This window comes from Phoenix dactylifera, chromosome 10 (assembly GCF_009389715.1).
Source record: "Phoenix dactylifera cultivar Barhee BC4 chromosome 10, palm_55x_up_171113_PBpolish2nd_filt_p, whole genome shotgun sequence".
In the NCBI taxonomy this organism is placed as follows: domain Eukaryota; kingdom Viridiplantae; phylum Streptophyta; class Magnoliopsida; order Arecales; family Arecaceae; genus Phoenix; species Phoenix dactylifera.
The window spans coordinates 2,494,629-2,510,357 of NC_052401.1; the positions used below are offsets into that span (position 1 = coordinate 2,494,629).

At 38.4% G+C, this 15,729-nt stretch overlaps 3 protein-coding genes across 3 annotated transcripts; 2 read left to right on the forward strand and 1 right to left on the reverse strand.

The window, feature by feature from the left end:
- The first annotated feature begins 560 nt into the window (after nucleotides 1-560).
- LOC103703070 (IQ domain-containing protein IQM3) lies at nucleotides 561-8,166 on the forward strand. Its single transcript, XM_008785767.4, has 9 exons — nucleotides 561-1,213; nucleotides 1,354-1,468; nucleotides 1,590-1,655; nucleotides 2,246-2,334; nucleotides 3,461-3,548; nucleotides 4,383-4,529; nucleotides 4,669-4,761; nucleotides 7,138-7,239; nucleotides 7,338-8,166. Exons 1-9 carry the CDS (start codon nucleotides 612-614, stop codon nucleotides 7,917-7,919), a joined length of 1,884 nt encoding a protein of 627 aa, XP_008783989.1. The 5' UTR covers nucleotides 561-611; the 3' UTR covers nucleotides 7,920-8,166.
- Nucleotides 8,167-8,702: 536 nt separating this feature from the next.
- On the reverse strand, nucleotides 8,703-11,972 carry LOC120112123 (protein BUD31 homolog 2). The gene is made up of 4 exons (XM_039130765.1): nucleotides 11,808-11,972; nucleotides 10,691-10,844; nucleotides 10,405-10,592; nucleotides 8,703-9,220 (listed from the first exon to the last, which is right to left on the reverse strand). Exons 2-4 carry the CDS (start codon nucleotides 10,782-10,784, stop codon nucleotides 9,065-9,067), a joined length of 438 nt encoding a protein of 145 aa, XP_038986693.1. The 5' UTR covers nucleotides 10,785-10,844; nucleotides 11,808-11,972; the 3' UTR covers nucleotides 8,703-9,064.
- Nucleotides 11,973-12,103: 131 nt separating this feature from the next.
- Nucleotides 12,104-15,120, forward strand: LOC120112122 (60S acidic ribosomal protein P2B-like). The gene is made up of 4 exons (XM_039130764.1): nucleotides 12,104-12,261; nucleotides 13,101-13,189; nucleotides 13,970-14,193; nucleotides 14,805-15,120. Exons 1-4 carry the CDS (start codon nucleotides 12,119-12,121, stop codon nucleotides 14,829-14,831), a joined length of 483 nt encoding a protein of 160 aa, XP_038986692.1. The 5' UTR covers nucleotides 12,104-12,118; the 3' UTR covers nucleotides 14,832-15,120.
- Nucleotides 15,121-15,729: the final 609 nt, after the last annotated feature.

The window sequence follows — 15,729 nt, forward strand, 5'->3', positions numbered from 1 at the left end:
TGTTATTATTTTGTAAATGACAGAGGCAACAATACGACCAGATCAGGATGGGTTTTTTTAAGAAGAAAAGCCCGATAGGAGGGATTGACGTGGATGGAAAACTAGCAGTGTGTATGGAATCCTTGTGGTATGTACGGTAGTTATCGTACTTGCAAGAACATCCTTCCTTGCGGTTCCTCCCCGTTGCCGGTGACTTCCGGCTCTTGCGTTGACGTCATGCGCTGGGTACTCCCTGACGTGGACTCGATGCGTGGGCCCCACGGTGCTCTTCGTCCACGCCAACCTCAAAGAATATGGTGCGACCGCTTTTTTTTTTTTTTTTTGCGTACAATGGTGCGACCGCTTCGCCGGCTTTTCGCACCTCTTACTCCTTGACGACTCGATTGGATCGCGGTTCCTCGTCCAAATACATTTCTAGAAACCTAATTTTTACAAATATAATATTTAAAAAATAATTTTGGTATATTTGATTGATTATAAAAAATCGCTATTTTAAAAAAATAACAAATTAGAAGAGTAAATTCCGCTTATAAACCCACCTTGACAGTTTCTCCTTTTCTTCACTCCTGGTCTCTCTCAGTTCAAAGTCCTCTCCCTCGTGCGATTCTTCCATGGAAGTCGAGAATGCCGCTCTTCGTAGCCTCGATCTCCCACCGCTTACATTCCATCACTCCTTAGATATGGAATCGGAACCAATGGTCCTAGAAGCCAATCAAGATCCCGAAGCGCTCGAATCGGCGGCCCTCGGCGGTGCTCCTCCCTCGTCGCCGGGTCTCCAATCCGAGCTCGTCGGAGATCTTTCGGGGGCGGCCCCCGAGCTCAATTCGATGATCGCCGGAGCTCATCCGGATTCCAAAGCTCTCGAAGCTATGGCGGCGGACGCTCCGCCCTCTCCGGCGGTTACTGGAGATCGTCCGGACCGCGACGGCCTTGAATCGACGACCGTCGAGCTCGGGTCAACTGTTGTCCGAGCTCACCGGGACTGGAAAGAGCTCAAAGCGACGGCGGCAGGCGCTCCGCCCTTTGCTTCGGTGCTTGAGGAAGCGGTTCTTGGAGCTCATCCAGAACGCGACGCGGTTGAACGGCCGGTAAGCGAAGCTCCGATCTCCGAGAGATCGGAGTCGAAAGCGGCGACGAAGGTTCAGAAGGTTTACAGGAGCTACCGCACCAGGCGCAGGTTAGCAGACTCCGCCGTCGTCGCCGAGGAGCTGTGGTAGGTGTTATGATCCTTCGAGTTTCTATCTTGGCTTGTTGTTTTTCCCCTTTTTTTGGTACTTTGGTTCTTGATATCCAGATATGGAATTTTTTTTCCTGTTATTGATTTTTTTTCCTTTTGTTTGGGAATTTCCGAAGGTGGCAAGCGATAGACTACGCTCGCCTCAACCACAGTACGGTTTCGTTCTTCGACTATCTAAAACCGGAGACGGCGATCTCGCGATGGAATCGAGTTAGCCTGAACGCTTCCAAGGCTGGTTTTATATTTTTTTCCTTTTTTTTAGCTCTTTTTCTATCCTCTTTCGTTGATTTCGTCAGTTTTTCTTTAAGAAAAGCTCGGGTGGTTTAAGGGTTTCTGGTTTGACTCCTCGCAGGTTGGTCAGGGTTTATCCAAAGACGCCAGAGCTCTGAAGCTGGCTTTTCAACACTGGATCGAGGCTGTAAGTCTAAATAGACTCTGGACTGTTCTTTTAACTTTTCTTTTTTCCTTTTCTTGCTTTGTTTCGTTCTAATCTTAGCCGCAAAATCTCCGAACTATTAAATATTTTCACTACTTTGCTTTTTAATTTTTAATTTTTATTTTTTTGGACAAATTACTGTGTGATGATTAATTTTTTATTTTCACAAAAAGGTCACCGAATCTTGTATAAGTTCATCGTGATTTTGCTGAAAGCTTTAGAATTGATATCTTTCAGTGAGGTCTTAGTTTCTCATGTACAGAGGGAAGCCAATCAGGTTGCTGTTTGGCTCTCCAAAGAGGGTCTTTCATTTAATTTTGGGCTATATTTTTCTAATTTTCCATCTTCGGGGAGTGAACTTGTGCAGAGGGATATCGCCACTGTTTTGTACTCTCGCTTTATTGATAATAATAATTATGCTTAGGACTTTTTTTCTGCTACATTCTTTTTTGACAGATCATAAAGATTTCCCCTTCCTGAATAATTCCATGTCACTAAACATGCGATTTTGTTTCAAATTTGAAGCTATGAAATGTAATTATATTTATGTGTTTTTTTTTCTTGTATTTTAGATTGACCCACAACATCGTTATGGACATAACCTACACCTCTACTATGACGAATGGTGTAAAAGCCAGGCCGGGCAACCTTTCTTCTACTGGTGAGCACTGAACCCTCAGCATTTGTCCAAATAATGTGATGATTACAAATTAGTTGGAAGTTCTGTCTGACAAATCATAGGTCACGATGTGTTGCCATTTTTTGACAGAAGTTTGGGCATGAATTCTGAAAATCATGATGCTGCTAGAACAGTATAAACATTCATTTCATATTTCACATTTTAGATTTTTGAGAAAGATGCTGCACATGTTATTCAAAGCTAACCTATAAAAAGAAGGGAAAAACATGAACACCCTATACTACAGCATAACAAGCAGGACTTCTTTTCTTTTCTTTTTTTTGAAAAAATTCTTTACTTTGGCCATCATTCTGATCCAGAAGTTTTCAGGTGAAATAATGTTTCATGATCATCCAAGATAAGTAGTTGGATGTTAAAGTGAACCTTTACATACGCATACTTCCTAGTTAGGATCTTATGATCCGTGACCTGGAAAAAGCATTACCCTATACAGTCTAGATGTCATCCTAAAATTGGGATCACATAAGTACTCTATTATGGATAATACTCTTTATTTTTTTCATGTGTGTATGTGTGCGTGCAGGCGAAGGGGAGTTTACTAGCATACTTGCCATTATAACTTTGAAAATTTGATTTCTTTATTCAAAATGAATTAAGTTAAATCATTTTTCAAATAAGGATTGTAATAATTAACATATAATTGGGTGTGTTTATTTGTTCTATGGTCTATGCCATTGTTTGTTTTTTTTGTCGATCAATTAATCATACATCATGGAATTATATTTGATAAATTTGACATGATGTTTGTTTCATCGAACATGCTACATATGGGCATGGTTGCAGAAATTAAATTTTGTATGTTTATATGTTATGTCTTTCATGATTTATCTAATGTACAATTGACTTATTCTCGGTTTTTTTTAAAAATATATATTTTTTGAAAGAAATCAAAATTCAAAAGAATCCCATTATTTATGTTCTGATCCACAATGCTTCAATCCCAATCTTGTCAATTTTTTTCAACTTTATGAAATTAACACATGTGAACAATGGGCTAAGATATGATGGTACTATTGACTAGCGGTTTTCAGTTTATGATTATTCTCTGTTTCTGGAAGGGTTGAGCCTAACAACATCATTTGTGCAGGCTGAATATTGGTGACGGCAGAGATGTGGATCTTAAGGAATGCCCAAGGTCACAGCTTCGGAAACAATGCATTAAATATCTTGGCCCTGTAAGATCTTTTTCATTTTGAATATTTTACAAATTTACATTTGTAGACATTTGGTTTTATGGTAATGAAAATTAAGGGTGGCGGCCAAATTGGCCTCTGCTTAATATTTCACTCCCTGCTAATTACTGTGGAGAAGCATACTTATCACGACCAGGGTGACTGAACTTTTTATTCTATCTGATTGATTTATAAATGAAGTCCAGAGACATGTTAGACATAAACATATATTAGACTCTATAATAAATTTGCAGCTTGCATGCTTGACCCCAGATGCTGTGGCAAAAATGAGCTTCCAAGTAACACATAATGATGACATGGGATTCTGTGTTTATTGGTCTCAATGCAACCTAAACTCATAATGGGTTTCATCTAGCAAATGCATATGAGAAATAACATATTTTTGGCAATGAAGTTTGTTTTGTCATTTTATTTTATTTAATAGCTCAAACTGGGAGAAATATATTAAAAGTGAATAAGTCAGATGAAGGCTTACGCTTCTTGTTAGAAGCCCTAATAATAAACAATCAGGGATCTTTGTAGTCAAGTGGATAAATACACGATCTTCCTGACATACAGCAAAGAGAGGGAAAAAGTGTCTTTTAGACACTTCGGCCTTCCATCTCAAGTAATGACACCCATCAGTGCTCTGCTTATGTCAGATTTCATTTATTTTCTTGAACATAATGAAGGGTAAACTAATAAATGCTTATTAGTGGAAGTATCTTAATCAACACACCATATTCTTATAGAGGAATTATAAAATTGATTTTAATTACTTTCATTATTGCATTTGATTGAATGCTCCAAATTAACATCCGAATGCACCTTTTCCAGCAAGAGCGGGAGAATTATGAATATGTGCCAATGGAAGGAAAAATTGTGCACAAACAAAGTGGAGAGCTTCTTGATACAACTAAAGGATCTGAAAAAGCAAAGTGGATTTTTGTTATGAGCACTTCCGGAAGATTGTATGCTGGTCAGGTAGATTATAAACCAAGAGCTTTTGCCCTGTGAAATATGGTGTATCGAGTTACAATACATCCCCGAATTTTCCTGCCTCAGTTGACAAGCCAGTAACTGTTTTTTTTTTTTTTTTTTTTTTTTTGGGCACTGAATCCAGAAAAAGAAAGGCAAGTTCCACCATTCTAGCTTCCTTGCAGGAGGTGCCACTATAGCAGCTGGAAGATTGATTGCAGAAAATGGAATTCTTAAGGTAATACACATAAGCCATTGTAATTTTAATTTCTTGCATTATAATATTGTTCTATCTCTTGCCAACAATTTTCTTGAGTTTTGGATTTTTTTTTATTGGAGGACTATTCCATCTCGTTAAACATTTATTTTATATGTTTTCTTGCACACTTTATTCCTACCTCCTGCTATAAATTCGTTCAATGTACAAGATCTTAATGTGCGTGCTGTAGTTGTCTGGTTAATAATAAGCCCATGTTGAAGTATGCGTTGTTATTTTAAACTGTTTTTATTGAGTTTCTTTTTCTGCAGGTTGCACAGCCAAAAAATGCTTGCAGTCAGTTAGTACAACTGAATTCTTGGTTTCTCTATGTACTGGGATTTAATAGAACATATTCTCTGTTCTTTCATATACAACATTATCTATAAAATATTAGTATTGGCACCCAGTTTTTCACCACTTTTCTTTTCCATCTATTATGGTCATGGTATGTCATATCGGTCCGAACCAAGCAGTATAGGGCATATCGTACCATACCGGTTGGGTACCGGTACTTGGTACGAATAGTGTACTGATACTTGGTACTTCAAAAAAGTTTCGTACCATACCGACACTGTGCTAGTGTAGCACTGGTACGCGGTCCGGTACCGAGACGGCGAATCTTGATTATGGTGATATTTTCTTGGCAAATCAATGAAAGACCACATAACTAGTTAAGAATTCTATACACAGTAGTTCAGACAATCTCTCTAGTTACAGGATTAAAATACTTATGCTTCCCATCAAATAACATATTTCCTTCTATTCCACTAGGCTAGCTTCCAGGGCTCTTTCCACTTGGAGCTTATGAAAGGGCATTGACAAATCGTCTTCTATAACCAAAATCTTTCATGTCTTTTGACATGCTCTGCTTTCTTCTGCTAAAACTTGCACACCATCTTTTGCATGTAGAAAAGATTGTTCTTGGTGATAGTTTACAGCCTTCCTTGGCTACACAAACCAAATGGTCATGAACTGTTGGGAAGAAACTTAAAATATGTACTTGCCCTTATTTTAGTATGGTGGTTTATTTCCCAGTTTTATTATTCTCATAGAGCTTTCTATACCCCTCAGAGGATGTTGACCTATGGATTCAATTTTTTTTAAAAAAAAGTACATCCTTTTTTTCATATAGTTTTCTCTCTTTTCCTCCATTAGCAATGCCTCTAAAATTCATTATTTTTCACATGGTCTCCCAATTTTAATGATCATTTCTTGAAAGAAAATTTCAACCACAACAGCACACTTGTCAAAAATTAGCTGAAATTGATCTCTCACCTTGTTCTTATCGCCTGCTTTTTCAATCACCTGCTTTCTCCTGTTCATGTTCTTTGGTTTCTCTTGACACAAACGTTTGCTTATGTCTTTCCTTAGAGGATAGTTGATGTTGGCTAATGCAGTCATCCATTGTCTTGATCATTCCATCAAGATCATTCCTATTTACAAGATGAATTCTCATGATTACTTGAGAGTTGGTGATAGATGGACCATACACCTTCAGAGAACAGTCCCTACAGCAAAGGCAAATTTTAGTAGGGCTGGCACAAAAGCATGATCATAGATGCAGAGAAAGGGTAGTATAGCTCTATAAGTTTGTAATACGCACGATTGGGACACCTGATTCCCTGATTCTTTAATTTTTCACTTCTTACAGTCACAATGCAAAGGTGTCTGCACTGAGCACTTTACGGCTCATTATACCAGATGCTATTATTCAAGGCTGGCCTGCAATGCAGACAAAACCTTGTGCCACATCTTGTTGTTCATTGGCAGGATCAAATTTATATATACTGCCTTCTTGCCCCTTTTCACTGATTTTCTTCTTGTTTCATAACCGTAGATCCCTCAGAATCTAGTTTGTGCATGGGATTTTTGAGACTTGCTGTTTTCTGTTACTTGTGTGGAATATTTCTAAAGGCGCTGGGCATGCGGATGCATGCTAGTTTCTCCTTAAATCTCATGGCCCTACAAATATCATCAAATTCTAATTGTTTTTATATTACGAAAATTTTTACCGCCAGTTGGTAGGGCAGGCATTTTCTAATTGAGTTATTAAAATACTAGAAAAGGACAGCATAATAAATTAAGCAATGTCTTGATGACTTGGCTGGTTAGATATGATGATATTCTAGTTCCTAAATCTCTATCCACTGGTGTTATGAGATGCACTGTATTCTTGTTCTAGTTCTTGAATCTCTATCTCCTGGTGCGCCGTAATGCACAGTGAACTTTGATGCGTTAGGCTCTGAAACGCATTAAACATAACTATCTTTGGTCTGATTGATTGTTCTATCCATTGTATATTCATTTATTATTCAATGCCTATCTCTGATCATGAAAACCTATGGTTGATTGTAGTCAATATGGCCCTACAGTGGTCATTATCGTCCGTCTAAGGAGAACCTCACCCACCTTTTGAGCCTACTCAGGGAGAATGGGGTTGATCTGGATGAAGTTCAGGTATTTTAACCAGACCATATTTATGCCATCTGAGCTGAATGCAACGTTCTACTCTGCCGATAGATCTCATTAACCGTTTGATGTGATATTTTTCATAGATACATTCATTATCAAATGAAGACTACGAAGATGCAAAAGAAACTCTTCAGATTGAAGGGGTGATCGAAGCTTTTGAACCTTCCAAAGTTCCAAGGCTTGTCATGCCAACAGAGAGGAAGAAAAGCCAATACTCGGAACAAACCGTGGGCACCCAAGCTGATGAGAATGTTCAAGTTGAAACTAAAGGTACCTACAAAAGAACGTTGTCTGGTGGCCTTCAAAGCCCGAAAGCTGATGTTCCTCAGAAAGCAATTTTAGAAAGAATCAAGTCCAAGAGGGATACAAGTTCCTTGCAGCTGGGGCATCAACTTTCCTTGAAATGGAGCACCGGAGCTGGTCCAAGGATTGGATGTGTTGCAGACTATCCCGTACAAGTGAGGGTTCAGGCGCTGGAGTTCGTGAACCTGTCACCAAGGGTTCCCACACCATCTCGCTCCCAAGGATTTCCCCCCTGTTCATCACCCAGCTGGGCCGCCTCTTGCACCATGCCATCCCCAACCTCTACCATGTCACCTGCACGCTCCTGCTTGTCCGATATCGCTCCTTCTGCTGATGCGACTGCTCGTACTCGTAGTTTTTAGAATTCAAACTACAGCATCGTCGGATGCTCCCACTTTTGGTTGCTTACTTGCCTTTTCCCTGATGCTGCAGCATTTTGATACTCGATACCAGGACTGGATCTAAACTAAGTGCTATGAGGAAGTACCATGTACATTTTGCAATATCAATCTTATATTTTATACCATATTAAACGCGACCGTAAATCAACTCTCTTTTCTTGGCGACCCCACGTTGGTATTATTGGTTCGCCAGTTACAGAAAACACCATCTGAAAGACCTTAAATATTGTTCCTGCAAGAGACAAAACTTCTATGACATCGTTACTTTAGTGCATTTGCTAACAATGTTTTAGTTTGTTTAGATTTAAGTACAATCATGTTTTCTTTTACTCCTAGTTTATCTTCATATCATGAGATCATTGCCTTCTTAGATTCATCTAACAATAGGTGCAATATGGATCCGGTAAACACATGCCCAGGCAGATCTGGACCTATAACCCTAAAGCTGGACTTCCCAACTTGTCATTTAGCTATGGATACCAAGCACAGAATCATATTCCAATCGGTTTAGCTTGGCACACCAAACATAGACCCCAAGACCAACTAGCATGATTATGGATTTAGCAAAACTAAAGCAATTAATACAACCCAAACAAATGATTAGCTTGGCAGCACCATTCCCCTGCAGACATGTATTATGTTGGAACGGTAACGTATTATAACGCTGAGGGAAGTGAAGTTACAATCCCAAAATAAAAAGCAACCAAACGCACCATCCTTTTCTTCCTGTAATTTTTCATAATGAATTTTACAAAAAATTGAACATCTCGTATAAAGTTTTCAAATTGCATCATGTGCATACATCTGAATAGTTTGCATGGAGTCTGTATGGTTTATCTGTGAATACAAAGCAAATAATAATGCTCATAAAACAAAGGCTTTGCGATGGTCGTACCAGGCAATGCACCACTTCCATCCCAAAACTGCATGGATGTCCATACCAACCTCATTCGATAAACAGATGATTACAGATTAAACGCTTCAAGTACTAACATATTCTTCTCAAGTTTGCAATAATCCATAGTTAATGGCATTTGCATTTTGTTTACAGATTCAATGTCGTTTCATCTAAAAATCTGACATAATTGCTCGGATGACGGTATGCATCAATCTCCACTAGCACAACCCCTGCAGCCACAATGAACACATTCTATAACCTTTTCTTCTCTCAGGTGCTTAGGGACCCTGCAGACACAAGTAGTTGCAAAGTTGTGATCTCGAGTCTGCATGCACCGCAGGCAGCAAAGGCGCTCGTAACCTGGCTGCATAGACTCAAAAACAAACCGCAATTATTGAAAGCCACAAAAAAATCAAAAGAACACAACTCAAATAGTGGAAGAAGAACAAAATAATAAATCAAAACCCAATGGATGGGAAAAAAGGGGGTGGGGGGTGGGCTTTTCACAGAAGGTAGACGTTGTGGAAAATTCATGAAGGGCTATATGAAATTAAGAGGAGAAATAACCATTATAATCCAAAGCAATAGAGGTATAGCACAACAACAAAATTGCAAGCAGAGAAGAGATGAAAAAGGCTGGAGTTGTAAAATAGTGCGAACTGATAATTTGAGAATTGATAAACAAGACCCTCGGGCTGCATGCCCAAATAATATTAGCCAAGAGCAATCAGAAAGATCATAATTGAGATTCTCTTAACCAAATTACTAGGAACCATTTGCCTAACAGAACTAACTAAGTTTATACTTCATAAAATTTAAAGATCCAGATATGGTCTAATGATTAAAATGATTTTATCTTGGGCAAGATCTCGATTTGTACCAGTACATCCTGAAACAGTATATAATAGTCATGAGTTCTAATATCTTGACCAATATACCTGATATGTACCAAGATATTGGCCGATACACTATAAAAATATCACCTTATTTTTTGACTTCCAATTAAAATAGAATTTTAACTAATAAAGTTCAAGATCAATTTTGTAATAAAACTCTAATATGGGATTTATCACACAAATTTCCAATATCTCGGTCCTAAAATATCATCCGTGAATCTCAGAAAATCTTGGTTCCTTCCATATCTGCCGAGACAAATTGGTATGTTGCTTCTTCTCAGTTTCAGACATCCACCAAGATGATCAAAATCTCAGTTTTAAAACTTGATATTTTTTAAAGGGATAAAAACCTTGATGGTTAATACTTTAAAACGTACCTGTATTAGAATTTATTTACTAGTTAATATATCACCACAGAAAGTGAGGATGCTGCCAGCCTAACATCAATAATGAAAGTTTCGAACAAAAGCATAACTTTCAAAAACTAACTACACGTCTACCTATAACCTGAGCATGAAAAATTTGGCACCAAAATCTTTTATTGACTTATCAAGAAACCATGATATGAAAATAAACAACTACACAAACAGGGGCACAAAGGAAAAATAAATCATTAACATAGTCCAAAATTACATGGAGAATGGAGACCAACCTTTTTCCACTTCGCTATCAGATTACGGTCTGCATAGCCCTGATCCAAGCAAAATTCGTACAATTCTTTTGATATCTCTTTCCTGCGATAATAGAGGTCATAAATGTAGCGGCTCTTCTGATGTGCAATTTTAAAGATAGGCCAAAGGGCTTCACATTTTCTCTTTCCATCATGCGGATCATTTTCAGCTGCCCAGTGACAAAATTTAATTATAGTTTAGATAATCGTATAGAATTTACAAAACTAGACCAAGTGCATGAACGTTGAAGAGAACTAATTTAGAAACCTTCTCTCATTTTTGCCTCTAGATCACGAAGGGTAGGCTCAATAAGCTCCCATCCTTCTGGATATTTGACTCGGCTTGTCTTTATCTTAGGCATTCCACCAAAGACAGCTGATTTCCACCTTATCTTTCCAATTTCTGACTATCAATCTGTGGGCTGGAAATCAACATAATGAAACTCTGTGAGAAATCAAACTGGCACATAATTTTCATCCTAAAGATGTGCCCCAGAAACATATCAAAGGACAGAAGAAACTAATCCAGGTATGAGCAAACCTCTGCTGAGCAGCTAAGATACCAAAAGTTGTACGCACTAGATATCCACACATTGTCAATGAAACACATGTTTTAAGAATGCATTCTGATACCATTAATTACCATCAAATTTAGAAGCACTGCAGAATAAAATTAAAGCACCTACCATAATTATTGGTTTTTCTAATTACAGAATGTATAATTCTATCCTGATTTCAGAGGTCAAAGAATCGAAACCCTCCACCACAGTTTTAGGATTTCCCTTGTCTATGTAAAACACGTTTCCCTGCTTTCTTCTCCCCTCTTGCAAGGCAGGACATAAAATTCTCCTCCAATATGAGTGTGCCCGAGAAGAAAACCTAAAACTATCGATTAGTGACAGTTATATATATATATATATATCGAATAGTGACAGTTATATATATATTATTTCATTATTTTGGTTATCTTCCCTGTCTATAATTATAACAGACCGAGAAAATATTAATTACGCAGTGACTACACGAGAATTCAAAGAAATTAACTGGCAATAGGCATAAAATAAAGCAATTGGAATGACTGAACGTTCTAAACACGAAAAACGATCATCTTATTCAGCATATTGAACAAATAAATACCGGAGCATCATTAAGTTGTAACTTAGTCAAAACCAAAATCAATAATTTCTTCAGAACCGCAAAGCGGGAAGCGAGAGAGATTAGGGTTCAGGGCGGTTAGGAGGATAAAAGAGGGATAAGGCCTAGGAATTTGGTTGAGATAGGGTTTATCAGAGGGTTAGGGTTTAGTTTGGATTCCAGAAAGATCGAGGTCAAGAATCAAGGAGAGCATTAGGGTTTCCAGTAGGATTGGGCGAGCGGAACCTTACCCGCGATTCGAGAAGGCCGGAGACCGTCGGCGGAGGCGGCGCACCGGAGGCGGCGGCGGACTCTCAATGGAGGAAAGGGCTCCTCGCCGCGGCTGCGGCGAGCGGCAGCGGCGGCGGCACGAGAGAACGAGAAGGGTAGAAGGGACGGACGGGTCGTGAAGGGGTGTATCGAAGCAATATCCCACGTGGGCAACTTTGCAAATTTTCGATGCGGTTTCGGACCGACTCCGTAACCGTAGCATCCGTTGCCGACTTTCCGCGGACTCGGAATCGATTCCGATCAGCCACTCGATCGAACACGGACGGTATAGATGCAATGTCCAATAGATCATGGCTGCTTTAAATACAAACATCATGTTCGGCGTCTCCTGCCTTCTTGCGAAAACCCTAGAAGAGCTTTATTTCCAACAGCCTCGTCGGCGGCCGATCTCACAAACCCGAATCCAGCGTTCAGGTAACTCCCCCCATCTCTTTCTCTCTCTGTGATATTGCTTATCTCGCTTTCTCTTTTGTTATGGTTTTGATTGTTTTTTTCTTTTTCTTTTTTTTCTTCTCCTTTATATATTTTTTTCTCACATATACTTCTCCGTTTGTGATACCGTGATTTGATCGATATAATCCAGAGTAGTAACTAAATAATGAGGAGATATTTTAAATATCTCCTAGAATCACAGTTCTCTTGTACAAAGCAGGACTTTCCCGTGTTGAATTAAGGATGCCAGATTTAGTTCGGAGGTTAACTATTTTCCTTTGCTTTCTTGAGGGTAATTCCTTTTCCTCCAACCATATACAAGTAGTATGCTTTCTGAAGTCATATTATTATGCCGTTCTGAGCTTCTTTTTTTTTTTGAAGAAAAAGAAGAAAAAGAAATAGGGGTGGTGGTTTCAAAATTTTAGTTGGATTCAGATTTTGCTCATACTTGAAAGTAACCAAAAGCTAACGAAATAGGAGAAGTGGGCAAAAATGTAAGAAAACGATCATGTTCAGTGAAAAGGTCGGTGCCAACAAGTCGAGATACGGGATTCTGTTTTTTTTTTTTTAATAGTTTTCCCCTCCTTGTTTTATATTGTGCGCTATTTTTCTAATGTTGAAATAATTCAATTTCTCTGACCAGGTTTTTTGATATTTCTTGAAGCATATAATACTAGTTTGGGAACGCTGTTAATATTTTGATCATTTTGTCTTTTTTCTGTCTAGTCTAACTTATATATCGGGTGCATCTCATATGATTTTCTTTTGTCGTATACTGTAGGCTTTTTTTGTTAAAGTGGATTTTTTTTCATTTGTTTCAGGATGAAGGTGATTGCTGCCTATTTACTAGCCGTTCTTGGTGGGAACACTAGCCCAACAGCTGATGATTTGAAGGATATCCTAGGATCAGGTTAGTTAATTTAATTTCTTTTTCCCTGTTTTTTGTCCAATTCATGATCTATTGGTTTTCCATGCCATCGAACAAAACAAATGGCTAGATAACCTAACCACTATATTGCAAGGTCTGGCTAGTGATTGTTGTTTTTCATACTCTTAACTGTTTTCCTTGGTTGGATAGAATGATTGTCTGAACTCATTCTGCAATTGGTTTGTTATTCCTTATAGTATATTGATAAACATATTAAGTGATGAATTTTCCGTACTCATGTTCGGTAACTGCATGCCTGCCTTTATTGGTAATGCATTAGTGTGTAATTTTAATTTGCTCTACATGTTGTTTGTATGATTATGATGTTGCAATTAGGAACAGAAAATGGTTGAAATGGTGACTTATCAGTGTACAGTGTGATGTGAATCCCATCTTATGAGATCTTCTGAAGATAGAGAAGCCAAAATATTGCTGCTTTTCTTAAATGCGTAAATGAAGGTTATGTCATTACCTGATGATCCACTCCAAATGGGCCAAGTTTGGAAGGAGTTTCTTCATGGTTTGCTTATGAATGTTTTAAACTCTTTTGATAAGTGTTTCCTTTCAGCAACATATCCCTTATTTTGAACAGAAAGCTGGTCAGTCCAAAATTTTCAATGTTACAAGTTTGAAGACTTAGACTAAATGGGGGTCACAATTTACCTGTTGTCCTAAAAGAAAATCAGACTAGGATACTAATATAATGATTTTAGAGATTGCTTTAACTTGTCAGATGGTGTAAAGTTTCTTTCTTTTTTCCAGTGGGAGCTGAAGCTGATGATGACAAAATTGAGCTCCTCTTATCTGAAGTCGAGGGTAAAGACATAACTGAACTTATCGCTTCTGGGAGGGAGAAGTTTGCTTCAGTGCCCTCTGGTGGTGCCGCCATTGCTGTTGCAGCCCCTGCTGCAGGTGGTGCTGCTGCAGCCCCAGCAGATGAGCCAAAGAAAGAAGAGAAAGTGGAAGAGAAGGAAGAATCAGATGAGGTATGACTTGTTATAATGGGTTATAAGTTCTTTCACATATCATGGATCCAACTCATCAGAATTTTCATTGTCATCAAACGTCTTCGGACTTAATTTTGCTACAACCTGTCATTAAGCTTGAGACTCTTATGATCAACTAAGCTTGCCCCGATTTGCCTAGCTATACCTGCCTGAACCTTTTTTGTATGATGGTCAATAAGCCAGTATTGAAGTGGCTAGCTGACTAGAAATGATAGTAGTTGGTGTTTACCGCACAACTCTCTGGTCCTTCTGCTACTACATTCAGAGAAGCCAGGCATTGCTTGATGATTCTCCTATGAAATAACTAAATTGCTTTTGTCCGCTCAATTTGATGTTCCCATACAAAATATTCTCAACGAATTTCTAGATTCGACAGGTTTTTGTTATACGATAGGCTTAGTTTACAGTCACATTTGCGCCTTTACAGGCTTTAGTTCATGGTCTAGCATTATTTGTTCGCATATACATGTATGGTAAATCTGGTTCTAAAATCTGATGCTTGTTTCATTATTTTGTTAGATTTTCCACTTTAATTCAATCCGGAGACGCTGATCAGGTAATTGATCCCTTTTTTGTTTGACTTGATGCAGGACATGGGCTTTAGTTTGTTCGATTGAGTGGTACGGCTGTCACCTTGTATAGCCTTCTTGGAATTCTAATTTGAGGTTGATATGCAAGACGTTAAGATTTGTATTAGAGACTGAAGTTTAGTACCTTGGTTCGTGCAACAGCAAGGCATCATGCTTCTATATTTTGTATTTTAGGAGTTACAAAGTAGGTCATGTACAGCATGGCCTGGCATTAATTCTCTTGGGGTGCATTAGTTAATGAATTCTGTATGAACATCTGTTTTTGTTCCCTTGGTTCTGGTATGCAGTTAATTTGTGCTTGTTTAGCACTTCTCTTTCTTGTTTGCCAACCGGATTCTAGGGCTCTACATGGAGCATTCTACTATGGGTACAATCAGCAAAGTTAATAGAAAGAAAATGGCGTAAGGGTGGAGGGGCGGCATCAGACTATGTTCAAAGAACTTCTCCAGAATGATAAGCAGCAAAGTAGGCGATCCAGTCTGCCGCCCTGTTCGTCTTCCAATACACATAAACAATTTGAAATGAGCTGCATGCTTTTGAGATTTTTACTAAACATGATATCACTTTAGATCCAGTTAGAAGCTCATGGCATTGGATGTGGAGACCAGGCTGCAGTATTCCACCTTTTCTGATTGGACAGCTTCTTGTTGATTTCCCAAAATCAAAGGTGACGAACCATGCATGATAACTTCATTATTGCAGTATTGAGCACCTCATCTAAAGATGATAAGATGATACAGTCCCTCAAAATAACCTTTTTTTCATCCTATGAACAGTGTTGTTTATGAGTTCAAAAACACCATTATTCTCAAAAATAATATGAAAATTTAACTACTTTGTAGCGTTTTCACATTCTCAGAATTTTGCTGGTGGCAAGTAAATTGTTGCATGTGTTGAAGATTTGATAGCAAATTTCTTCCATTTA